At 39.3% G+C, this 26686-nt stretch overlaps 1 protein-coding gene across 1 annotated transcript in view; it reads left to right on the plus strand.

The window, feature by feature from the left end:
- The window catches only part of DPYD (dihydropyrimidine dehydrogenase), a 375099-nt gene that overhangs the window by 306413 nt on the left and 42000 nt on the right, over positions 1 to 26686 (plus strand). The window contains 2 exon segments of the mRNA XM_068406142.1: positions 91 to 233; positions 19088 to 19267. Of these exon segments, the coding sequence (XP_068262243.1) occupies positions 91 to 233; positions 19088 to 19267 (323 nt within the window).

Below are 26686 nucleotides of genomic sequence, written 5' to 3' on the forward strand. Positions count from 1 at the left end.
TTGGTTCCTCGTATTCCTACCATGAGGGATATGCAAATTACATCAGGGTGTGTTCTGATGTTGCTAACAAAATGTTCTGGTTTTCTGTAGGAAATGCTATTAGGCCCATCGCCCTCCGTGCAGTGTCTGCCATAGCCCGTGCTCTCCCAGGATTTCCCATCTTAGCAACTGGAGGTATCGATTCTGCTGAAAGTGGTCTCCAGTTTCTTCACAGTGGGGCTTCTGTTTTACAGGTACCTTTTCTTTCTTTAAAACATGAAAATTAAAATGACTGTAATTAAAACCATAATGTATCTTCCTTTCAAACATTAGGATAGTGGGGGGTTTATACCACTGAAAGGCATTTGCATTTTTTAGCTTCATGCTTCTTGCTAAGAGGCATTCATTACAGATGGAGGGGGAGGAGGAGTTGCCAAAAGATGACTTTGGGTGTCACAATACCAATCTAGGAAAAGGCTAGCCGTGAGTATGTTATCACTTTTTTTCTCTGACCTATAGAATTTAAACTTTAAACATCTCTCCCTTGTCATACAAACAAGGCTGACACAGAGTTAAGCTTGAGCTATCTGATTTTCCCTTATTCTCGGTTTTTGTCTTCTGCCAAGAGCCTTTTCAAGGGGAGAGGAATTTCAAAGAGCACTTCTTTGGTCCCACTGGGAGACAGTTTAAAGTAACTCTTGTTTATCCAGGAACCTGTGTCCCTTAAGCATGTTTATTGGAACAGGTGGAGCAGAGCTGTACCTCCTGCATATGGTGCTGGCGTTGCAGCCTATTGCATTGAAGTGAGGTGTTGGACTGCATGCAGTAGTTGAGGCTGTTTACGTTGCCTGATGGGTTGTTTTGAGGTCCTGGCCAGACTGGCATGGTTAGTTAGTCCCTGTCATGGAAGGAAGCCTTGGTGGCCTGTTGTTAAGGGCACCAGGAAATAGGTTGGAAATCAGTCCCTTACCTGCCCTACTAGGTATGTCAGGGCACCATTGCAGCATATATGTTAGAATGGCTGATAAGGAGCAGGTGGTGGTTATGTTATATTATTCCATTATATATTGTTACATTCGGGTAGATACTCGTCCCCTTTATCTGTAGTTCCCATCATAGACAACAGCATCTGGGGATCCTGTGGATATCGGCTTTGTGTCACTCCATGGGATGACTGGAGTGGTTTCATTCCCACAATTCACTTTGACATTAAAATTAGATTCAGTGTGACCATTCTTTCTGCACAGCTATGGTGACTGCTGAGATTAGACATTTGTTTGCTATGCTTCAGAGAAAAAAAAAAAAAAGTAGGCCAATCCAATGGTTTGGTTGGGTTTTTTAATGCACATCAAAGTTAGCATCTCTGGGAGCTGAAGTAGGTGGCTACTGCTTTTCTATAGACTTACTTCTTTGGATTTATTAATACCATTTCCTATTCTTTGAGTTTGTACTAGAATGCTTCAAACTCTTCTTTTGCCATGGACAGACAAAAGATCTACCTTTCTTACACAATGGCCAGAGAGCTTCTTCCATATAAATACTAAGTAACAGTACAAATCACAGAGCAGCATTTGTCTACAAAAAGGTAGGATTGGCAAGGGAATGTTTTTAGTGCTATAGATGCATTTCATTTGTTATTGCTAATAGAGCTGCAGTTTTTGGTGGCTTTGTCTGTAACAATATTACGTGATCTGAACTACACAGAGTGGAATGATTTTCTGTTCTACATCTGCTGTATCTCTTTCTGGATGACTGAAAGTAAAGATTTTTAATGTCATTTATGAGCTTTTCCTTTATATAGACTGTGTAGCTGTTTATTTTTATTATTTTCTTTTTTTGTTGGTTTGACCCAATGGTAATGAGACATTCTGAAATATGATTTAATGCAGACATCCCAGTCAGTGCTCAAGAGAAAGAATGTTGGATTTACAAACCATTCATTATTGTTTTCTTTTTAGTAATAATCAAGTTTTCTGGAATTGGCTTCCAGAAATGATTTGGATCTATACTGGTCTTCTGCCTTTTACAGAACGATTTCTCTTTTCAACAGATTTTTCCCAGAGATGGTGAAAAAACTCTTTTCTTGTCCTTAGGCTTCACCAGTTTAACTTAAATCATCTCTAGAACTGATTTTAAACTCCTCTGGATCAAACCTATCCTCAGTTTGAGTAGCTTATTTCTGTTTCACTAAAGTAGGGAAGTCATTTAAACTAATCTGAGATAAATGGATTCTAAAGCTGCTGTGTAGGTAAGGGTCTGAACTAGTTCAATTACATTTATTTAAAAATAAGCCTTTAGTAAACTTTATGCAAGATTGTGAGTAAAAGCCATAAGTCTTTCCCTCATCTTGGGGAAGGCAAATGGAAGGGAGAGGGAAACGAGTAACCTCTATAGACAGTCTTACAAGAAATACACTTGATTGGGACTAGACTGAGACTTTTCTGCTCAGGTGAGATACATTGTGATAGACAGAAGAAGACAGCCTCATCTTTGTGGGTCATCTTTGGAACCTAATTAGGATTATGAGACTCATTGCTGTTGTTTTCCTTCTTAACAAGGTCATACGAATAGCTGACTGCTATACTTTTCCCTGAATTCCAGTCTCTTTCTCATATGTCCTAGGTATCAAATGCTCAAGTTGTTCCTACTTCAACAGTCAAAACCTCTGTTGCTTATCCTAACAGCTTTGACAGTTTACTTCTGCTTTCTCAGTACCAAAATACAGAGCAAGTACAGAATTTGGAGACATCATCAAATAAAATGATCTACTGAATGATTCAGTATATTAAGATTCACTAAGTGGCAAGTCCCCAACTTAAGTAGGTAGAAGCTGGGGCTGTACTGGGGGATTTATATATGCGTCCCATAGCCTTATCTTGTGTATCGGCTTTGGACACTGTTGGAGGTGATGCTGAATAGACACTTGGACTGACACAATACTGCATATTTTGTGATCTTCCTTCATGTTTCCAAAACCACAAGGACACCTTCTGACTGATCCAGAGGCAGAAAGCAAGCATCCTGGGCTTTGGTGGTGCTGGAGTGAGCTGTGTGTTCATCTGTGCCGAATGAGCAGTGGTCTCAAAACCTGGGAGAGGGTACTGCCACTGCTGTCACCGCCCTGTTACACAGAGTAGCGTGTGGATGTTTCCCCATTAGCAGTATTTTGAAAGGGTAGGGAATGTTGGTTCATCCAGCATCAAATGTGGTCTGATACAACTAAGTAGCACAGGTTGTATTGATCCATCCACAGAGCCCAGATAGAGAGCCTGGGAAAGCAGCACTCGTGTGGCCATTTTTATAGACAGGAATCCTGTGTCTTCTCTGCCATGAGAGGGTGACGCTCATGGGCTCAGATAATACAAAGGCTTTGTGTGAGTTGATTTAATTGCAATGTGACATATCTCTTAGAAAAGGGGTTTATGAATAATAAATGTGCCTCCATTAAAAGCAAGATCAGGTTTTCCTCTGCAGCTATTTCACCTACAATCAGTTCTCCATTATTATTTCCAATTGCTTTTGTTTTTAAAACATGAGGATTTATTTTCCATTTACGAAATCATCATACACAGGAATGCAATTCAGGAGTCAGGTGGTAAGCCATATTTTGATATATCCTATAACCACCTCAAGTGGTATTAAGCAGGTATATTAGGAAATGGTTTGGGGAGAGAGTTTCACTATTCAAAGTGTGTTCTATCCCCTCCTTTAAAAGATGGAGGGCAACATCTTAGTGTCGTTACTGGCAAAAAGTTCGTGTGTAAGAAAGTTTTGCAGCAGGTATAGAAAACAAGCTGGATCATCATAGTCAGTAGTAGCTGGGATTAAAATTTTATACAGCAATTTAACAGAGCATTCTTCCACTTTATGGACTTCAGAAACAGTTGGAAAAAGACCCCACTTGTTTTTTAATTTTTCATTAAAAATGATGAAACATTTCAGTCATTCTTCAGGTGATTCCATAGCACTATACATTTTGTAACATACCCAAATCCACCAATCCCTTTTCAGTACAGGCATGAAATGAAAAAAAAAACAACTTTATGAAGATAATCCTGCACTCATTGCATAACAAAAGCTCCAGAAATGTCTAGCTGCACCTTTCTGAGATACAGTTCGTTGCTATAGGCTTCCAGTGAGGCTGAAGTATTTTTTTTTATTTAAACTTTTTTTAAAGCCCCAATTTATCAAAATAAGATGTATGTCGGATTTTTGTGCATCTTTTGCATCATGTATGTGATTTACCATGTCACATTGATGGTTTGTTAGATTTTTGCAAGGCTTTGAAATAAACATACATTTTTCAAAGTCATCTCGCTGTAGGAAATTAAAAATGGAGAGAATTATAGAAAATTCCAGTGGAAAGAGAAAATGCATTATGGAAAAAGCAATAAAAGCCTAAAAATATTAAAGTAAAAATCACTTCACAGTAGCCTGTATGATTCAATTGTAGATCAATATTGTGTAGTTAATGCATTAGCAGTAGAGCATTAATTTGCAATTACCGCAGGTGATCCGATCCTCTGTGTTCTTTCCATTGACATAAATGACCTTTTGTTGAAAGAGATTCTGTAGTCATTATTTCTAGCAGATGTAACCAAAAAAAGGTAGAACAAAGGGGTACTTTCTGAAGTATACTTGTTTCATGGTAGACTCCCTTAACATTACATTCTGGTATGGAATACTTTTGTTAATCTTGAATATTGGTCATTAACATGTAAAGAATATGGGTTCCTTTTCAAACAAATTTCTTTTCTTACAACGTGTGGAGGTCACACATGTCCCCTGTTGCTCCAACATGGATGTCTGTAAGACTCTCTACATAGCAACTATTTAAAATCCACCCATGTAATGCTGCTTCCCAGCAAGGCAGCCTATAGCTTTGCCCCGAGCCCTGTTTCAGACCCACCTTCACCCATCTTGGTCTTCCACTTGCCCTGGACTGGATGTAGTACCTTGCAGTCCTGTTCCTATGGGTATTGTGCTCTCGTCTTCACCATGTCATATTCAGCCCATGCACACCTGCTGCCTCTGGACCTTGCACCATGAGTCTCCTCATCTCTTAGGCAAGGGAATAAGGTGGGAATATACCTCACCTCAGAGGCAGAGCCACTGTGATGCTGGATCTGTCTCGTGCCCTTCTCTCCTGCCCCACACCAGTTGTGTTTGAGACCTTGGGGATCTGAGGAAGAACAAAACCATTCTGGAAGTATGACAGCCCATGATAGGAAAGCAATAGTGATGTTTTTTGCCCCTGCAAAATAAAATCCCTCCAATACAGAACATGGTTGTTTTTGTGAGACTACTTGTGTTTTTTGTAACGTTTGCAAGGAGCATTCTTGCTGGTACCTCTTTGGAGACAGAATCTCAAGGGATTCAGGACAGTTTGATTATTATTTTTTCTTCAGCAGGCTTTTTACTGAAGCATTTAGCTGAGGGATTTTTATAACAGCAGGATGGCCCTTTGTGTGTGAATAAACAAGCTTTTCCATCACAAAATAGTGGGACTCGAACTATGAGAGAGCATTGTTATTGTATTTGTGCAAATGTGAAACCCTGTGAGGAACACTTCTACATGGTATAAAATGCCCTGGGTATCAGAAAGTAAAATCAAGGCTCTGAAAATATAATCACTGCAATGACAGGAAAAAAAAAAAGATACCATTTCATAAACAGCATGGTTCTCCATGCACTTAATTAGTGTTCTTTTAAGCCCGTCTCAGTGTTTGTTCAAGTTGGTGAAGACACTGATACTTGAGTTAAGTGACGACTAGATGAGGCCAAAAAATTCTTGTCCAGGAATTATTGTTTATGACATTTAATGGTATGGAGAGTGAAAAACTAAAAGAAATTGAAATCATGGGAGTGACAGAGCAGGGCAGTGATGGAGCAGTCCCTGTGTTTTACAATTCCAAGTTAGGTTTATAATGATGACACTTGGGCAAAATTTATTTTGTCTTGCAATGAATAACAGTGATTTTGAATGCAGAGGAAGGGCTCAGTCTTACCTTGTGTCTAATCTCAGCTCTGTGCAAGGAGAATGAAATCAGGTGGGTGGCTGCAAGTCTTGAACAACCACAGGGTGCCTTCAGTGTGGCAGAGCAAGGCTGGGCTTCTCCTGCCTGGACTCGCCAAGAGCCCACCCTTCCTCTGCCCACAGCCCATCCTTACACCAGCTCATGGCGGGTACAGAGGCTGAAGGCTTTGCTTTGTGCCGGTCAGAGAGCGCTCCACAGGCGGATAAGCCCAAGAATGGGCACACTTTGGCACCAGTTGGGTGGCTTAGGGGGTAGAAGAACAAAACCTTTCTGTACAAAGCTGTCCATGATACAGAGAAGTTAAGATGTTGGAGCTAATTTTTCTCTCACCAATTAAATTGATAAGCGAAGAATAGATTGCTGGGTGCAGTGGCAGGCCACCAAAAATTATATGAGATGAGATTCAAGGGATGGCTCTTTACATCCACCAACAATTTTAAGCAAAAAAAAATATCACTTAAGGCAAAACCACTTTTCAGATGTAAGTCCTTTGATTGACATAAATGTAGTCTTATGTAGAAATAGCAGATTTTAGCCCATATTCCCAAAGAAACTCAATATGTGTTTGTATGTCCTTTTGAGTATCCTCAGTCACGTTTCAGCTTTGTGGCCATTTTCACTGAAATTTGCTGGAAGATAGAAAGTATTTTGCTATAACAAGTTTTGAGAAAACAAAAAAGTCAGACAGAGGGTAGAGTGTACCTGCATTCCTTCCCTGTAAGCCTGAGCGCGCTATAAGCTTACCTTTATTAGACCTCTGAGAAGCCACATGGGACAGTGCTGTTAGGACTGGGTCAGCCACAGGAAAGCCTTTAATTGGCAGTCACACCTTATTAGACATCAGAGAACCCAACCAGGAGACAGAGAGCTGCTGGTAGCCAGGTATCATTAGCTCCGCTGCTCACAGAGCCGCGTGCTTAAAAGAGTCTTCAATGGACACAGCGCTGAATGGAGTGGCCCTTCTCTGCAGAGCTGAAATTTACAGTACATGCAGAAACAAAAGAGGGAACAAAGTGCTGTTTGAACATGTCGACATAAAATCAAAAAAAAAACGAATGTGAAAGAGAAGAGTTGGGACAGACATACTCAAGCGATCACTTCTGATAAACATTTCATTATTTTCTGCTTTTTTCTTAGCTCGGTGCTAATTACAGAAACTCAACCTGTTCTCAACTGTCTTGTCTGCCTTTGCTAATAAAAAAAAGTCATTAGAGGACAGCCATACTTGCTCCATTACAGATGCTTGGGATGGAAATTGCTAATTGATAGTGAGAATTTTCTGTGAGAATTCGTTTTAATGGAAATTGAAATTTGTCAAACAAAAATAATCTAGAAAGTTTTTTGGTTATGGTTGGAAAAAAATATTAAATTAGAACAGGTTTTCACTATTGGATTGTACTTTCATTATCTTGCCACTTTTAATGAAAAGTTGCAATATTCAAATCAGCACATTGTAAAGTTACGGGCTAAGCTCTAAGCTAGTAATGCCTTTTATTTTGTGCAGTTTTGCAGTAGTTTTACATTTTATTTGGAGCTGCTTAGGGGATTTATCTATTAGCTTTCCTTTATTTCTGCTCATTTCACCACCTAGTAAATGAGGTCTGCATAGATAGGGTTGTTATTTCATAAATTTCTAAGAACGAATTCAAGCTCATTCTATAACAATTGCTATTTGTCATTCTTATAATGGATTCTCATGCAGAGTAGGTTTAACTATCACTGAATGGTAACAATTATTTAATAACAATTAGGTCTCAATTGAGCGTCAGCTCAAATGCTGTTCTATACCAGTCACTCCCAGCCTCTGCAGAGGATTTGTTCTCTGCTCTTTCACCTGGGGACACTGAGCCTGCTTCTCTTTCCCCTTCTGCCCTGGTGTCTACCCTGCTTCCCTGGGTCTGGTGGCATAGGGACTTCAAGGATTGAGGAGATATGAAGAATAATTGCTTTGGCAACACGCTCTCTCCATCACTCCCAAGGATCCACAGTATTGCTTGTCTTTCCAAAACCCAGTACCGCTGCACGTATTTTTAATGTGGATTCAAACTACTGATGTAGATTTGTGCTGCCGGTATCTTATATGAACGAGCACAGAGCTGTCCTCCCTGTAGATAAAACTACATCGTGTGAATTGACATCAAGTGAGTTTTGTTTAAAAGTTTACAACATAAAAGGAACTTGGAGATGACTCTTCAAAAGAGTCTCAGTTAAGTGTTGAAGAAATTGTGGGCAAGCTGTTTTACTCAGCTCAGGTTGCTTTCAGGCACAAAGCTAGCTCTGTTGTAGACAGAGTTCCCCTTGTGTACCAGTGTGGAGGTGACTGGAAATTGAATCTGAAAATGTACCCAGCTCCTTGTTGGATATTGAAAATGTAAATAGAAGGGAAGATAAGCACAGTGGAAAATGCTGAGTTTCTTTTTTCGTTACTGCCATCTCCAGTAATTACTTATGGAATGTCCTGTGTTTTGTTTTAAATTATACATATTGTAACTGCAGGGCACTTGTTTTCCAAAAAGGGAAAGCTTAAAACATTCAGGATTGCAAAGCTCTGCCATCACAGAAGTTTTTCTCGGAAGTGTTGTTGATCATACAAAGAAAATACACATGTAAGATATTTTCCTTTTGGTATCCTAGCAGCTCTGTTGATCTTTCAGTCAGAGGCTGTAGCTGACAGTGAAAGGAAGAAAGGGAGAGCAAGCAGTGGAGGAGGCTGTGCTCAGGGAAGGCACGGTCCTGGAGCCCACGCCAGCACAGGCGTGCGTTGCCATGCAGCTCAGCTCGGGCTCTGTGTGTGGCTAGCTGGAGCTTGGTGACCTATCTGCCGGTTTTCCCAGTGGCAGAAAAATCTTTCTTCTGCCCAGAAAGGAGGGAACAGTCTGGGAATATGAGCCCTGAAGCCTTTTTGAAGTTTTTTTTCTTGCTACAACACAAGCCTTCTGACACAACTTGATCTGGCTGACGAGAGGTCCTTTTATCCATGCAATTTTAATGAAAGAAACAAACAGAGAAACCATTTTTCTGAAGCTGGCAGTACATTTAAGAAAGGGTTTAACTTCTTTTAATATCTGAGTTATGTCGCTGCTTTTCTTGCTGATATTTATTATTTGGACAGAGATAGGTAAAAAAATCCCTAAGGAAATGTCGAAGTGGGTTTTTATCTCGGACACAAAGGACTCGGAGGGTCAGAACTATTTTATTCACATGAATCTCACTCTTCAATGGACACAGCAGCTGCTGCACAAATTCGTGTAGGCAAGCTGATAAACGATGAAAGTAATTTTAGCCGAAATAAAATGTGAGAGTACTAGAGGGAAAGACTCACAAGGATGAGGGGTTAATCATTGCAGGACTGAACTGAGGTTCCAAAATGGAAAAATTGCTTTTCTGTTTGATTTTGAGAGGTCTGCAGCTTTCAAAATTGTGGTCATAGGAGGATGTCCCTCAGTAGATGGTTCTCATTAGAGTTTGTTGAAAACTTCTTTGAGGAAGCTGTTTTTCATTGACAAATTTCATTTAATCAAAATAGATCTGGGTTCAAGTCCCTGCTGTGTCTGATTCAGAGCGTCCTAGGATGAAGAATGCTGAAGCTTTACCTTGGATCTGTCATGCATTAATGAACCTGAGTATTACCAATGATCAGGAAATAGTTATTCTGTCATAGTTTAAGGATGGAAAAGTTTCCCAGTTTAAACTGATAATCAAAATTCTAAAAATGTGTGGAATTAACACATTTAAAGCAAAAATATTATTTGGGTGAATCAAGTCTTTGTTTCAATCATTTTGCAATGTATTTTAGTTTTGACCTTTTCATTCCAATTAACTTGGATTGCAAACAGTCATTTTCAAGTTAAATGGAGCTGTTGCATTCCATGTTGTCAAACAGCACACATTGGTAATTCTGAAACTCTTCCACACATTTTTCAGAACACAGTTCTTTTCTGGAAAGCGTGCTTTCCTAGAACCATGCTCACTTCTGACAAATACGCCTTTCCACAGACCAGCTCCAGTCCAGAGAGGATGACGTTCCTGTTGGTTAGCTCTCAGAAAACAAAATCTTAAAAACACTGCTAGCTTCTGACTAAATCTCTTATGTTACTTGATGACTTTTAGCATCTAACCACCAGATCTGAGCGACTTAACTGATATCTACTTTAGAAATATCTTTGGAGGAGCTGGAGGATACAGCTTATGGAAATGGGTTGAGTATATCTACGTATGCCTGGCACAGCTGCTGATGTTGTAAGCAGCTGCAGAACCGCTGGGAGAACTGAAGAATTTCATTTTCCACAACGGTACTCATAAGAGAGAGGCGAGACCTTTGGGTGTTAATAAATGAAATATGAAGTGGTATTCAACATATATTTAAAGATAGTTGTAGAGCCTCTATATGTGATTGGACTGTTTACACAGGGGAGTTAGCTCATCTGCTTTCAAAGATATCTTTCATTTTGTAGATCTACAGTACAATGATACAATTTGCTATAGATGGCTGATTATGAGGTTGTTTCCCCACACTGCTCAATGCATGTGGAATCATATTTGTTTTCTTAGGAAAGATGATCATGATCAGCACTTTTATCAGTGTGTGCGCCCACCTACTGCATAAAGGTCCACTTTGTAGTTCCAAGAACTGACAGAATGCTTTAGTGAGATAAGGAAATATAACCATTCCTCTAGGAGTCATTGACAGGGAAAAAAACCCACAATTACCTCAGGGAGCCTTCTGAAAATTCTTGATTTCTTCCGCATTTCCCCTCTCAAAGACATGGGATACAAAATTGCATCGTTCAGGGTCTCTTGATAAGTACCAGTTTCCCACTCCCAAACACCCAGTTTAGCTATTTAGATCAAAGATACATTAATTGGCAGAGAAGAACTTAAGAGGGGGGAAAATACATTTGAGTAGGCTAGAGATTAATGTGTCGGATAACGTTCTTAAAGGATCCCTTACAGTGCTCTTACCACCTGCCGTGCCTTTGTCTGATAAGTGGCTAATGGATTCTAGACTTTTTTCTCCTTCATTGTTGGCCACTCACAGTTGCCCAAGGTTGCTGGGGTGCAATACACGAACAAGGTCTATCTTTCACCCCCAAAAATCAGGTACTTCGGGGTCTCTGTGCCAGCAGGAGTAACCGTCATCTTGGTGCTGGGGAGGCTTTTCATTACAGCCTGTCCAGGAGGCTGCTGTGGCTTCAACACAAGCTGTGTGGCTCTTCTTGCTGCCCAACTACTGCATCCTTATTTCCTTATCTGTGGTCCGTGTCTCAATGCTCTCTAAATGTCAGCTCAGCTCTACTCAACACCACATCAGCATTTTGCTGTCCTGTTATAGAGAGGATCCCAGCTGTATAGGAGATAGAGCTCTTATCCTGCAAGATTGTCAGCATAAGCTGGAGGCTTTCTTCTCCTGGTAACTCATTTTGAGTTACATTATTTACTGACATTAGCCTGTACTTCTGATTAGAATGACACTTTACCTCAAGCTTGTCTGATGAACTCACTTGAGGTATAACAAAATAACTGAAATACTTCATTAATGACACCCACATGGCATCGGACTGTCCAGTCATTTTTTTAATATAGATTTCTTAAGCCCTATGTGAATGGTTGCCTACTCTGCAGAGCCTGGAGTTGTTAGCATCTTTGAATCTTTCTTCTGTGTGTTGCCCTCAAGTGTCACTAGTAAGCCCGCAGCTCATGAGGACTTCAAGTCTAGGACTCAGTAAAATGATTATGTGAGTTTTTTTCCCACAATTCATAGATGTAATATTTGAGTCCTTCGAACTGCTTTCTGAAAGCCATACTAGACTTTGGAACAAACAGTTGTTCATTAGTTCACGTGTTTTAGCTCAATTCTAATGTTTTAAAAAGGCTATCAGCTATCATCCAAATCAGTTTTGTATCTTGATCCAGTATCTGAAGCCTTATTAAGTAACATCCCATCTGCTAACCTATATCTCTAGAGTCATTTAAGCAGCTAGTATGAATGAGTCAAATTATTCCATCTGTACTGTATCAATATTTGGGAAGCTTTTTCTTACTTACACATTTGTTCTTTAAAACAAAGAATCTAATTTTTTTTCCAGAGAGTGCACCACATTGTCTGATAATCTGCTTCCCCTAATGTTCTTAATCCTACAGCCCTCTAGCAAAAGTAATAATTGCTGTTAGAAAGGATAATTTAGGCTATGCATTTAATGTACTGGTAAGTCAGTGTTCAACGAGACACGAGGAGGAGGAACCATTGTTATGCAGGCAGCCTTTCCGTAGACATTGGTATCCTGAAGGTTGTAAGTAGAGAAACCCCTCTCAGAGGAGATTTTGTTTGTCTGCTTACTCTCATGTCGCAGCTTTTGCCACATTATTATAAGTACTGTGTCAGACAACCAATGCTCTGTGTACTGCTTCTTACTTTGTAGATCTGGGCACATCTAAATCATTGTACAGGGGCTAGAAAACATACATTTTCATTTCCATAGGCAAGAGCTATGCAGCATATAGGTTGCATGACCCAGAAAGATCTCCCTGTAGTTGAGTCAATTTTTGCTGGTTGCTTTTGAGAATAAACTTCGAATTGTATGTATGCCTTACCCAGATAATAATCATGCTCTTGCCCACTACAATAATGTTAATTTTCTTAAGGCTGTTGATTCATATGGATACCCATATGGGCACAAATAGAATCCTTCCTGAAGCACCTTGCATTCATTTACAACTTCAGGTTTTTTCCACTAGAATCTTAATCAATAGACACTAATCAAAAAAGCAGTAGCCTAAAGTATACATTGAAAAACAGCTTAGAGTCATTCATAAATGTTTCTGTACAGGAAGGTGGATTTATGTCTTCAATATTTATCAGGAAGAATTTTTAATAGAAAAAGAAAGCTTCTATAAAAAGATGATAAATAATGCTAAAATTGAAACTATATTATAATATAAACTCAAAACAGTGAATCTTTTGCTTACCATTTGGGCATATCAGTAAAAATATTTAAAAGGAAGTCAACCAAATGAATGGAAAAGCAAAATTGTTAATCCATTGTAAAACCTCTCACAGCTATCTCAGAGGAATAATAGTTGTTTATCCCCTTGCTATGGTAAGAATATTAGAAACTGTGAAGTCAAAGGCCAATTTCCTAATCGGATGGCATTTTGAGAGCTATTTTATTTAGAGATCCTAGGCAGTTTAGAACCAAAGCTGAAATAAGTCTCCGTCTTCTGGGGAAGCAAGATGGCATTCTGCTAAATGCTAGAATTTTATCATTTGAAGGGGGAAAAAAAAGCAAAAAGAAAGCAGCCAGAGAGACCTAAGAATATAAAAGCATTTGAGATCTCAGAAGGAGTTTAAATCAATGCACTGCCACAGTTACAGCACAGATGAAAGAGCCTGCTGTCTCAATTGCCAGGAAGCTACTTAGAAACTCTCACTTTGATTTTTTTTTTTTTTGATAGTCCGTTACATTACTACTAAATGCAATATATGGGGACATCACTGCTTTGATGTTGTACAGCTACAACAAATGGAAACTAATATGGTAGAACAGTCAAGCTATGTGATTTGCGTTTGTATATACAAATATATACCCATCAATCTTCTTACTTCTAGACCATGTATCACTGCCACCCATCTGTCTCCTTACTGTTACTCCTGTTTTCATAAAAATGACAATTATTTTACACGCATGTTCTGAAGAGAGAAGCAAATATTTCGGAGGGGTGTAAAAATTAACATTTTCTCCGAGCTGCTGTCTCCTACCACAAATTCATTATTGGAAAAGGGTTTTAATAGTGCTTTGAGACAATTTTGAATAGGAGTATGACTGCTGCCAGACATTGCAGCATTCTTGTTCTCACAGATCTAGTCACACCAAGAATACTTACACTTCTTGCAAAGCAACACGTTACTAAACAGGCTAGATTCTCTGACCTGCTCCAGCCTTTTGCAGTGAACTAGCAGTATATGAGATTATAGACACACTACCTCTTGTTAGTTGAAAGCAGTGTAGGGAAGAACTGATACAAATATGTCTAGATCTGCATCTCTGCTGCCTCTGCTGAAATCCCTGCTATTGATGGAATAGAGAGAATGCAGGTGGGGACTGGGGTCTATTTTTGGCACCATCTTCCCCACCATCACCTGTCCAGCTGGGATTTCACCATATAATAATGAGTTTATGTAAAAACTGAAGGTCGTCATGGGGTAAGAGAGAGTGGACAGAGTAATGCCTGAAGAGGAGTGCATTGCTTCCTCTTTCTAGTGTTACAGAAAATATTTTCTCCTCTGCAACATCCCCCAATGGGAAAATGCAACGACAACACTGAATAGGAATTGCTTTTAGTGGGTGACCTGGTTGGAAATCCCTCAACCACTTTGTCCAGGTTCTGCACGAATGGCACAGGTCTTCCACACAGTCCCCCAGGATATGCCGAAGTTTGGACAGGAACCACATCCATTTTTGTAGAAAGCAAAACAAAAATAAAATGCAATGTCTGGGTAATTTTCCTATTGCTGCTAGAAACATAGACTATGGACAAAACCTAAAAGATCTTACACAGACAGAGCTCTCAGTAAACGGTGCAGGGGATTTGTCTCAGTAAAGAGTTCAGAAATCGGCATCTCTGTTGTCTGCTAAAAGCAAAGGCATTTACAATGTTTTATAACTGATGTGGTACTACCTGTCACCAATAATGAACTTTTTCTTCAAAATATGTAAATTAAAAGTTTCAGATTGATGTGAATGATTAATAATAATCGTGTAACCTGTAAAATTCTTTTTACACAATAATAATCTCCTGACAATTTACTCCAGTTCCTCAAGTAAGATTTGTAACAGCTCTAGATCTTTGACAAAGTTAGACTCAGTATTTATGTTTATTTAGTAATAGAGCAGACAGGTCATTTCTTATGCAAGACATCGTCAGGGACCTTTGCATGCCTTTCCCATCATTGCATTTTGCAGAACAGTTTTACTTAGAGCCTTAGCCTGTGATTCATTTCACATCCCCATTCCCCAATGAGATCATTTGGTGTATGTTTGATTTACCAGCAGAAAGCAGGCATTGTGTCTTTTAGTATCTCAGACATGCCTGTATGGATTAAAATTGTAACCTACAGTTGCAACTTATACCAAACAGTTTTAGATTTCAGAATACTGAGAGCACAATATAATTGATCATACATAGCATGTTGGCCTGCTCGTCTCTTTTGGGACTTAAGGGGCAATCATTGGAGTCTGGATCTGGGGGAAAGAGGAGGAGGTCAGATGTTAAAAATGAAATTGTAGCAGTTCTACTGCCAAGGCAGATCAAGGCAAGGCAGTAAAACCAAGCTTGTGCAAAATTATCGCCCTGTATATTAGTGCAATATGAATAATATAGGTTACCTTTCTAAGCAGGAAAAATGTAGCACCTTTCTCTTCTAGCGCAAGTTCTAATCCAAAGTTAGAGACAAACACAAGCAAGAAGCACGGCAGCACTTGTCAGCAGGACAGCTAACAGCTTCATTATGATCTGGACCTCACTCTGTCCCATAGGTTGCTCACAGGGCCTGTCTCTCATCTTCCAAAGAGGAGAAAGCTACTTTCTACCTAAAGTTTCAGCTGAAAGCCTGGGTCAGTGAACAGTTGAATGTTAATTTACTCATAAAACAGATTCATTTGGATTATTTAGGATCAAGGGATGTTAAACAAGTGCCATCTCTGCCATGCGAAGTCCCAGCACTACTGCTTGACAGAACCTGGGCTGATATACCACGTGAGCAGCTGATCCACATTTGCTCTGTGTCTTACACTCATCCATAAGCGTCTTCTGTTGGCCACAAAATACAGACTGCTGGTCTGGCACAATATGACCATGTGTATGTTCTCAGTTGTGAAGTTACATGTTTGTTCAGGCTTTTATTTCAGGGTCTAAAGGGAAGCACATTTTGCTATGTTTGGTTGGTAAAAGCATGATGCTGAGAGAAGCTGAGTGGGCAGGGCTGGTTGCAGTTCAGTTTCATGCTGCTGCTCCGATTGGTGTGTAAGGCACAGACAACAGCTATTACAGCAGCACCCTGCTTGCCTTTATCTCCTGCTGAGGTGGTTTAATAAGACATTAAATGAAAGATGTGGCAACCAAAAGGTAGTTCCATTTTAAATATGTCCGTAGCTGGACTGCTCTTCAGCTCTTCACACCCATAAAATAAGATACCAGTAGAAGAGGGGCCTCAACACTTAGCTTTGCAAGGGAGAGGAAGCATACCTGTTCCCAGTGCAAGCAGCAGGAGCGAAGCGGGGGCATTAATGGTGTGTGGAGACGGGTCAGTTCAGCTCTTCTGCAATTTTTCCGGATGCATGAGTTTTGAGTCTCACCTGGTCTATTGCCCTGCCACTTCTCTTGTGCTGAAAAGAGGACACACTGTCATTTAAACTGGTAATTCAGAGGCAGCCAGGTATGATGCTAAAAACCTCTCTCTGTGGTGTAGAAATTGTCATGGCTGATGGGTCAGGGTGACCTTTTATCTTGACTTTGTTCACCACCTTTTAAAATGCAGCAAAGGCTTCTACATTGACTCATGGAAGATACTGTAAGCCTAAAACACAAATCTCACCATTTGATACATGCAACATATGCAATTTCAAAGCTCAGAATGTTTTGGCATTTGCCAAAAACATGGGAAAACTATTTCTGTTGTGTTTGTATGTGTCAATGATTGGATCTCTCTTGTTCTAGGAAAGGCCCATAAACATAAGCACTTGCTTTTATCATAGTGAAATCAAGGAAAGGAATGTCTTTGGTTAATTATCTGCACCATTGGGCACCATAGTCTTGAGGCTCCTACAGAAGAGGAGCATCGTCTGAAATCACTTGCTAATTCTGTTCCTAAGTCTTTCCATTTCAGATAACATTTTGCTTTAGTGCAGAGATTTACATTTTTTCTTTAAAAATTGCATCTTGCCTTCAGTTCTGGAACTTACTTGGCTTTCCAGGGAAGGCAAACAGTGCACTGCACATAGACTCACAGGGATCAGATGTTAGCTCTTAGTGTGATATTATCTTCTGCACATTTTTATATTATTGCAGTTCATTACACTGCACCATGAGATGGAAAACAGTAAAAACCTCTTTATTTATAAGGTTATTACAGGTATCCTCCAGTGTATCTTATGTGTATACATCCTGTCAAAATATTTCAGGATTTTGACAACAGTGCCTGAACTTGTTTCAAGTGACATGACATGGCTTTTAACTGTGTTTTTTTTACAGTTTTAGTGTTTTTAAGCATAGCTCATAAAAGTGTTACCCATACACTAAATAATAGAGAATCCCTTGGTGAACAAAAAGGTTTAAATAAGCATCAGTTGAGTTTTACAGTTAAATAACCTGTACAGAAAATTATTATTATGTTCTCTATAATTGCTCTGGAAAAAAAAACTCTTGAAGTCTATGGAAGACGTAACAGACCTAATTAATGCCCACACTGTTTCTCCAGAGAAACAGATTTTGTGTAATGTAAATGCACTGCATAGAAAAATGTTCTTGTGCTTATTTTATAGTTTGCCCTTATTTTTTCATTGTACAGCTGTAGTGCATTGTATTTTACAATGTGATGTGTACCTGTCTTCAGAATTGTGAGTTATATTATCATTCCTGATATGTGAAAAACAATTATATATTTCCTGTATTTTTTAAGTGTCAATGTCAATTATGATCCAAGGTGTGTTTTCATGTCCAAGGAGTGTGAATGGGTTTGTGCATGTGCACACATTCACGTTTTAAAATAGGGGGCTATTTCACTGTTGTGTTCATTATGCGTGTATGTAAGTGTAGGTATTACCAGGAGCATTCTTTTTAGCTTTTACAATAAAAGCTGAATCAGAGGATGAAAACACTGACACATCTGGGATTTCAGAGCATTTCCAGGGACTGACAATTAATGGTACTCAACGAACCCTGTACCTCGTCACTGATGGATGATTGGAGTTTAGCTAATGAGGAGGTGTTCAGAGAAGAGTCAGGGATTTTTTATTGACTCGTCAGTTTGGTTGGGGATCTCTGTGGGTTTAAATCTGAGTTGATATCCACAGAACGGTCCATGTAAACAGACTATTCTCTGCTGTCAGTAGTTTTGTGTTTAAATGTTAAGTTCTGCAGGTCAGGGATCATTGCTTTATATGTTTATAAAGCTGTACTGCTATCTGTGTTTCTAAAGTATCTAAAATAAAGTGGCCTGGCCTCCCAGTACCACTAAATGGCAAATGGTGATTAGCAGAAGGGGACTGTTCTGTTCTGTGCCTGGCAGTGCTCACCCATACTAACAGATGAGCTTAATGGGTGCTGTTTGCTAAGACACTTTCCTTGGAGCCAGATTCTTCTCAGGGGTATCCAGTGAAAGGACAAGAGGCAATGGGCACAAACTGGAACACAGGAAATTCCATTTAAATATAAGAAAAAGCTGCAAGGGAGATTGAACACTGGACCAGGTTCCCCAGAGAGGTTGTATAGTCTCTGTCTTTGGAGATATTCAAACCCTAACTGGATGCGGTCTTGGGTAGCCTCCTTTAGTTGACCCTTCTCTGAGCTGGCAGGTTGGACAAGACAATCTCTAGAGGTGCCTTGCAACCTCAGCAAGTCTGTGGTTCTGTGATTTGCTTGATTGTGACCTAACTCGATATGTCTGTGCTTCCTAAACAGAGCAGTCTGGGGAATACCACTGTCTGTCTGCAGGCAAAGGTCTGAGCATAGCTGGTTGTTTGCCAGTGTGCTTGGCATGCTCAGCATCAGTGCCCCAAAAGGCACACTTGGGGCTGGGCTTGTAGGCTTACTTCTGAACAGCCTTCAGGTCTGGTCTAAGGGCTGCCATTAGGAAACCTAGGCATAACTAGTGTTATTGAGTCCTTTTTTTCCTGAACTACAGTGGTGGTATAATGACATAGGAGTAAGCAGGCAATTAATATCCTGAATTCCTGTAGTTCTTTCCCAGTGAAGTTGCAGGAAGGGTCATCTGATAATCAGTAAGTCCAAAGAGCTTGCTAATTCCATATGCCCCTCTGCCAGGATGTTGCTGATAATTGACTTACATTTCGTAGGTATGCAGTGCAATCCAGAATCAAGATTTCACTGTTATTGATGACTACTGCACTGGACTGCAAGCTCTTCTTTATTTGAGAAGCATTGAGGAACTTGAAGACTGGAATGGACAGAGTCCTGCAACCATGCGCCATCAGAAAGGAAAACCAGTACCTAGAATTGCTGATCTGATGGGGAAGGTATGTTATTTCATTGCCATTCCGGTATAATGACACTATGTCTTGGCTTTGAATGCAATTCCATAATCATTGTATGCAGTTTCTGCTACTTACCTTGCGTAACCACTGTTGCTGTCACAATTAGTCACCAAGTCTTTTTCCTTCCGAGTATTAACAAATATCTGAAGGCAGCTTAAGAAGATAAACTTGAAATGACTTCATATGGGACAACATTTTTACTATAAATATGATCTCTCCACCTGATTCATAACATCATGTATTTAAAAGAAGTGTAGGATGTAAAATTGCAAATGCATTGGAACAAGTTCTGGAACTGCTTGTTTTAATGAAACTCAACTCGATTCAGATTGATACTAATATTGTGCCAGAAGTTCTTGGGTGTTCCAGCCAGGGTGCAACATTCAGGAGACATGAAAGCCCTCTAGCACTGTATCTGACCAGCTGAGACAGCTTGTCACAAGCCAGCTGTTAGTTGGAACACCAGATCAGGTAGGAGTGGCCCTTCGATTATTGTACCTGAGCATCTCATGGTCTTTCACGTGTGCTTATGCCCAAACCTTCTGCAAGGCAGGGAAGTTCCAGGTGAGAAACAGTGACACTGAATACTTTAATAGATTCTGCAAGATCATTTAAACCTAGAAAGTCTGTGGTGAAATAGGAATGTAAAACATGGTCTCTCTGAAATCCTAACCTCTGGACTGTCTTTCCTTTCTGCTCTAGTGGTTCCCTGCTATGAAAGCATCTTTGGAGATTTTCGCCAGATGCAATGGGTTGCAGCAGCCCCAGTACTGCTCACCCCTCCACCAGAGGACTGGCTAATCCATGCTGAGAAGCAGGGAGGTGTAACTGGCTTCCTACTGATGCCCCACTGCCTGCTGCTCTAAGCAAAATACCTGCACAGCAGGGAGGCTGAGCTTTTGTTTCTGGTTACTAGAGGGGATCACTTTGAAGACTGATTTCAGTTATACATCATGCCTATTGATTATCCTTCCAAAAATCTGATATAATACTGTTGAAAATGTTGTAAAAAGTAAAGAATTACAAAAGAATAGGATTTAGAGTGTCAAACACCTCCAGATCTCTGCTTATCGTTGCTGATGACTGGAGTTGGATTTAGCAGATTAGAGACTCCTGTATTCTTGTTCTCTGTGGAGCTCTGAAAATCATAACATTACCTTCCAGGAGAAAAGACAATCCTATTCCTAAAGCTCTAGATAATACACTGCTTAAAAATAAAACAAGATATAAGCAGTTTCATTTTCATCTACTTATGTTAAGCAGTTAAACCAGGCTCAAAGGGTTATATCTAAACTTCCTTCCTTTAACACCTGTAGAAACATACACAGCATATCCAACTCACGTAACAGAGATTTGTAATTCTTCTCTAAAGCTGCATTCAGTGTTCTATCTTTGTATTACCTTTGTATTTTACTAAACAGACAACCATTGTCAAAGATGTTTCTCATGTCCTTTTGAATGAGAAAAAAATTATAATTCTTATTTTTTCCTGCTTGTCACTACATCAATAATTAACTTTAAAAAGATAGTGTGAAAAGATACTTTAAGGAAGCATTTCATAATTCAAAGGAATCTTAACTTGAAACAGGTCACATGAAAAAGAATGAAAAACAAAGCCCTATGTAATCTTGTCTGGCTGGCTCAGTTAGACATTTAGAAGGAACAAGGCATACAGAATATAACTGATTGTGTATTTGATTGCCCTTAGCACTGAATTATATCGTTGGATCATTGCTACTAAATAATAACATATAAAGTTAACCAGGCTGCATCATTGATAAGGTAGTGATAAATTTTAGGCATAAGCTCAAGATGGCTGTTTGTCTAGGAATGAACATTCAAGGGAAAAGGAAGAAAAATAATACAACATGGGTAAAATGAAATACCATGATAAATGATCCTACTAGGGGCAATCAAATACAAAGGCTTGATATCATTAATATTTATAATATCATAATTAGCAAGACTGTGCCTAAGCAGTGTTATTAGTGTAACTAATTATGTTATCATAAACTAAGTTTGCAGTATTATAGGAATCAGTATTCTTACCTTCATAAATTATTATCAATATTGGATTTCACGTACTTGTGCCTAGTAAATTAGTTAAGTACTGTAGTTTCATCTAGATTCAAACACAAATATCTAGCTTGCTTGGCAGCAAGTCATAACACACACTTCCGATTCTCTTACTAAAATAAATTCACTAAAAGGTATGTGCTTACTCTCTATTTGGAAAAGAGAAAATAGCCTGTTGATGTGATGTATGTTCTCATCAATAAAAGTAACATATAGGAATGTATATGGTATACACAGAGTAAAATGTGACAGCCAAAATCCTTGGAGCTGTCCAAGTTTGTCTTGGTATTACTGTGAGATGAAACGCAGTTTCTTCAGTAAGAGCCCACGAGAAGCTAAACAGCAAATACTGATGAACTTTTGCATTCAAAAAAAAAAACCATGAAGATGCTAATTTTGATAGCTTGTATTTTTTGTGCGTTAAATGTAAAAATATAAAGGAATTATCCTACATTTTGTTACAAAATTCCTATTTTCATATTGAATCATGGGGATAAGAAGTTCAAGCAATTGAAAATTTAATGAGAAAGAACTGAGGGACAAGAATTATTTTCAACAGCATCAAGAACCACTTGCCTTTTGATTGTATACAAATTCATTGAGCCTCTCCCAGTTTTGAATACATTATAGAATTAGAACCGGTCCTATCCCCAGCTAAGTATGTTCATGATAGTATCTATTTTGATTCACAGTGCAATGTTTAATGTTAATGTCCATATTTTTATATAGCAATGCACTGTTCTTTTGATAATTCATTTTCTGTCCTGCTTTCAGGATCAAACATATGCTGAATGCAGAGTGTTGCCACAGGAGAATGACAGTCAAGTTTTGTCATGAAATATTGTAGTATTTGAAGACCAGAATAAACTAAAAGATAAATGCTTTCTTCTAAATGGTGCACCTGACATCAACCTGAAGCTGTCTTGCCATGCAGTCACCAGATAAATGACAAACTGAACAGTTATCACTGTCAGTTGTTACATTTGTCACAATAATTTCCTTCCTAAACACAAAAAATACTAAGTACTGTGTTAAATAGTGTAATATAATAAGCAGTTTAATAGCAAACATACCAGCTTTTGGGTGAAAAAGAGAATCATGTTGATTAGTACCTGTTCACGCTTCTGCACTAATGAAGTACTTTCATCTGATAAGTTGTAGCCCTTAACATATAAGAAGCATCATAGCACTGGAAAATATTTTGGAAACTTGAGTGCCATTTTTATGTTTTTCACTGTTGCAGAATGTATTTTTTGGTATGTAGACCCTAAATTTATCATTTTTGAGCCAGCTAGTAGATATTTTCTGACAGTCTTTTCAATAGCACTAGCTTTTTCCCTTTTGCTAACACAGCAGTTACTCCTGGAGTCAATACTTGCCATTGTCCCAGATATGACCTGTGGTACTACGCTGCCTGTAACAGCAGTAGATTCCCGCTTAGAAATGCTAACCTCAGTCGTGGCTTCCAGTCACCGAGTGATACTGTCTTCCATAGATCCACCAATTTTATTCATTCTTTCCTGTTGTTGTAGCTTTACCCATAAGCACTCCAAAGAGTCCTAGCACAAATGTTGTGTCAGACTCACAAAGGTGGACAAAGCCAGTCTTTGGGGCTTCCTTCCTCATTGCTTTTCTGATAGCTTATTTTGTTGTTTTTTTTTTTTCTGTGGGAGGACCTGACATTTGAAGCCTTGACACAGATGACTGTCATTAATATCAACCCTGAATCGCCTTTGCATTGAATGCACGGAATAAAACTTGTCAGCTTGTCTCAGCTATAGTCTCAGCTTGCAAATCTCGACACTGAGGTGAGAGAATGGCAAGGTAATGATGACACCACACTGCTTCTCACTGACTCCCTCGAGGAAGAACTCTTGTAAAAGCACATTTACCTCAGCATGAATTTAGGACTGAGATCAAGTGCATGATGCAGGCAGGCAGGCAGTTAAGATGTAGAGCATGCTCTTACAACCCAAAGTTATTAGGGTGGCTGCATAAGAGAGAGAGTGAGCACAGGTAGTATCCTTATAATCCAAAATTAACAGAATTATGTTTTAAAAGAATGTTCCTGAATTTCTCAGGAAGACACATGACCAGGAGAGATAAAGATAACTGTTCTCACCAGGTATCTGGATAAGGTACAGTATTCCCCACAGGTGCAATTTGATCTCCTGCGTGTAGTCACTGTCTCACCTTGTCTGTTTATTACAGGGCTCTTTTATTAGTTACTCACTGGTCTTACTCCAGAGAGCTGAAGCGACTATGTCCCAGAAATGCACTTATGTTAGCTGGTGGTCACAGAAGTGGTATAGTGTTTTTCTGTATAAACTTCCACCTAATGTGAGCTATAAAAATCATACTTAATGCCGTGGCCTCTGTACGTGCCAGGTAGCTAAACATTAAAAATATGGCAGTGTATTCAATTGGTAGGGGTGGATTTATAGAAAGAGATAAATGTATACGGAAGTTTCATAGCTTGCTTTCAGCACCGGAAGTTTTGCAAAAACTGATGTTTCTTTGATCATGTCTAATAGTTACAAAATTAAAAAGTAATAATTTAAGCATCTTGATTCCAGAAATATCCAAAACCCCAAACAAACTGATTTTCATAGGGTATCCTCCTCAACTGTTAAGATTGTGCTGTATTGAAAATGTTAAAACCATATCTGATAAAAACACATTTATAGAAGGTGGTTTTCTCCAGCAGACAGATGAGACAGAATGACTCTGAACATGCTCAGTGTATGAACTTCAGTGAAAATTCCCATCACCTTAAATTTAGCAAGCTGATGATTTTGTTCTCTGAATGCATGGACTTCCCATTAAGACTGAAATACGCACTTCCTTCAAGTATGTATGGGTACTAAAAGCTGTGTTTTCTGAACAGTACAAACCTGCTAAATTCTAGATTGATTGCAGTCAAATCTAAATAGCTTTTTGTATGGCAGAGAAAAAAAAAATCAAGATTTCATAAAAAATATTAAATTAGCTCTTCTATTAAATAAATAAATAAAATGTGAACTCCCAGCCATGCAAGAACACTATGGCAATGCATGCACCAAGTTTTGTCTGCCTTCAGATTCTTCAAGACCTCTGACTGCCTTCACTGAGCAGAGGTTTTCACCCTTCATTTTTGGAAGTGTTCCTTGTTGTTCAGGAAGGCAAGTTTGTCCAGTATGGTAAAGAACTGTCCCCTTGTTTCCAGCACTGCATAAAGAAGAGAGAACAAACAGTATTTGTGGCCATGTCCAGAAATACAGATCATCTCATCATATGGTAGCATAAGCGCTGCAATAAAAAATTAACATTGATGAAGAAACCCTTTTTCCCATATAGCCATCACTGGTTCTGAAGAAGAGTCAGAGGGGGGAAAAAAATTATTTTAGGCTGTTTGATCATTTTCCAATTAGCTAAGGCTTGCACCTGAAATATAGCTCTCAACAGGCAAAGCCCTGTTAAGTGTAAGCCAGTATTGATCAAGAAACATCTTGGTTCAGGATATTATGGCAACTGTGCATCAGCACACTTAGGGACTGTTGCCGCATATGCTTGTTGGGTTGGCTGAAAATAAGGCTCTGCCAAAATGTATCTGAACCAGCACCTGCAGGCAGATGAGGAAGTAAATCCTTTCCTCCTGCTTCTTCCTCTCAGTCTTTCACCTCCTCCCCTGACGTGATGAAAGGTCTCTGCAGGCATGGCTCCAGGTGGGAGCCTGGTGGCCCCTCTGTGGAGCACCACCAGCAGCGTTTCGGGGAGCGCCAGCGGGGCAGACCGCTGCACCCCACTGCGCCAGTCACGCTTACCAGGCTTGCTGCTGTTGGTGAACCTCCCAGCGTCTGCAGGCCGAAAGCACTTATAAGCAATGCCTGGCCTGACCAATTTGTGGAAAAAAGGACCTCTCTAACATTATTTTTTTTTCCTAACTGGTCTATTATGGAAGTTTATGTTGTGATTATCTACAGTGCTGTTTCTCACAGAGACTGCAGGTTGTTACATAAAATGTATCTTCCCTAACAGTGAAGCCATTTGCAGTAGAAATGGATAAAACAAAAGGAACTAGAATTATTAAAGTGGATTTAAAGTACTTTAATCTTTGTGGGTTTTATATGTACTGTATGCTAAATTTGCTTCGAGCGCTGAGTTTAAAGTTTCATATTCACAGCCAGTAAATGTGGCTATTAAGAAACAATGTATTCATGTTAACTCCTTGGCTGTGGCGGTCTTAGTGTGTTCACTGCTGGCAATGGACATCAAGCCAGGAAAATCCAACTCCTGATGCAAAAGGATTTATAAAAAAAATCCAGGCACTGCCAAAAATACATAATTCTTTTTTTGTACTCTGCAGTTTGTTTTACTTAGGGAAACGGCCTGGTCATACCCTGCAGCATGCATTCATTACAGTGATCTTTGACTGGCAGATGCAGAGTAATAAGATGCATATTTTAGTGCTTATTATAATACCCTGTCCAAAAACAACTTGACAAATTTGTGATTTCGACAGTATCTCATTTTGCTGGCTGCAGTGCTCTGTGATTGCCTGGTCCACGTGGCTTCCAGATTATGCATACCACCAATACTGCTCATTAAAATGGCCACAGTTCACCAGTTTTGGTAGCTTGGAACGAACTTGGAATGAATTATTATACAACAAAGAGGCTGCTGTCATGCAGAACAAAAGACAAGCAAAAGAGAGCTTTGGCTTAATGAGGCTAAGTGAGTGTCTCCCCTGCATCACCAGCTACTTGACGGCCTTTGAGCATGGATTTTTTTCTCCACAGGCCAAAACCTTTGGTCTATTATTTTGTGTTTATGCACCTTGAGGCTAATATACATTTTAATATGCTGCACATGGAGAAAAAAATCAGCCATTAGATTAAAACATGTGCACTCCCTGTTAAGTTAATGACAGCTGAACATAGAGATAAATTTAGGTTTTCATATTTAATTATAGCACAGCGCAGTACGTTTAGCAAGGATAAATTGCACTATTATTATGCTTCATTTTTTTTGACATCTTTTCATATTAACCATGCACACTTACCCCCACTTCCTCCCCAGTGTCACACATAATGTCTCTGTGCATCATCCTTCTCTAACACCATTAATTTTTTATTCTGTACAGTTATATGGGTATTGTTGTATTTGTTACTTAGGGTTAGCTTGCTAGTTGGATGAAACCGTTCAAAACAGGCCTTGTGTTAGGTGATCTACATAAGCAATAAGGACAGAAAAGACATAAAAAAATCCTGACCTGCGTGGCCAGACATGGCTTCTCATGTCTGCTCCCAGAGCAGGGGTTCCCAGCCCTCTCCCCTGGATGCTTTC

The sequence above is a fragment of the Nyctibius grandis genome, chromosome 8 (genome assembly GCF_013368605.1).
Source record: "Nyctibius grandis isolate bNycGra1 chromosome 8, bNycGra1.pri, whole genome shotgun sequence".
NCBI classification, from domain to species: domain Eukaryota; kingdom Metazoa; phylum Chordata; class Aves; order Nyctibiiformes; family Nyctibiidae; genus Nyctibius; species Nyctibius grandis.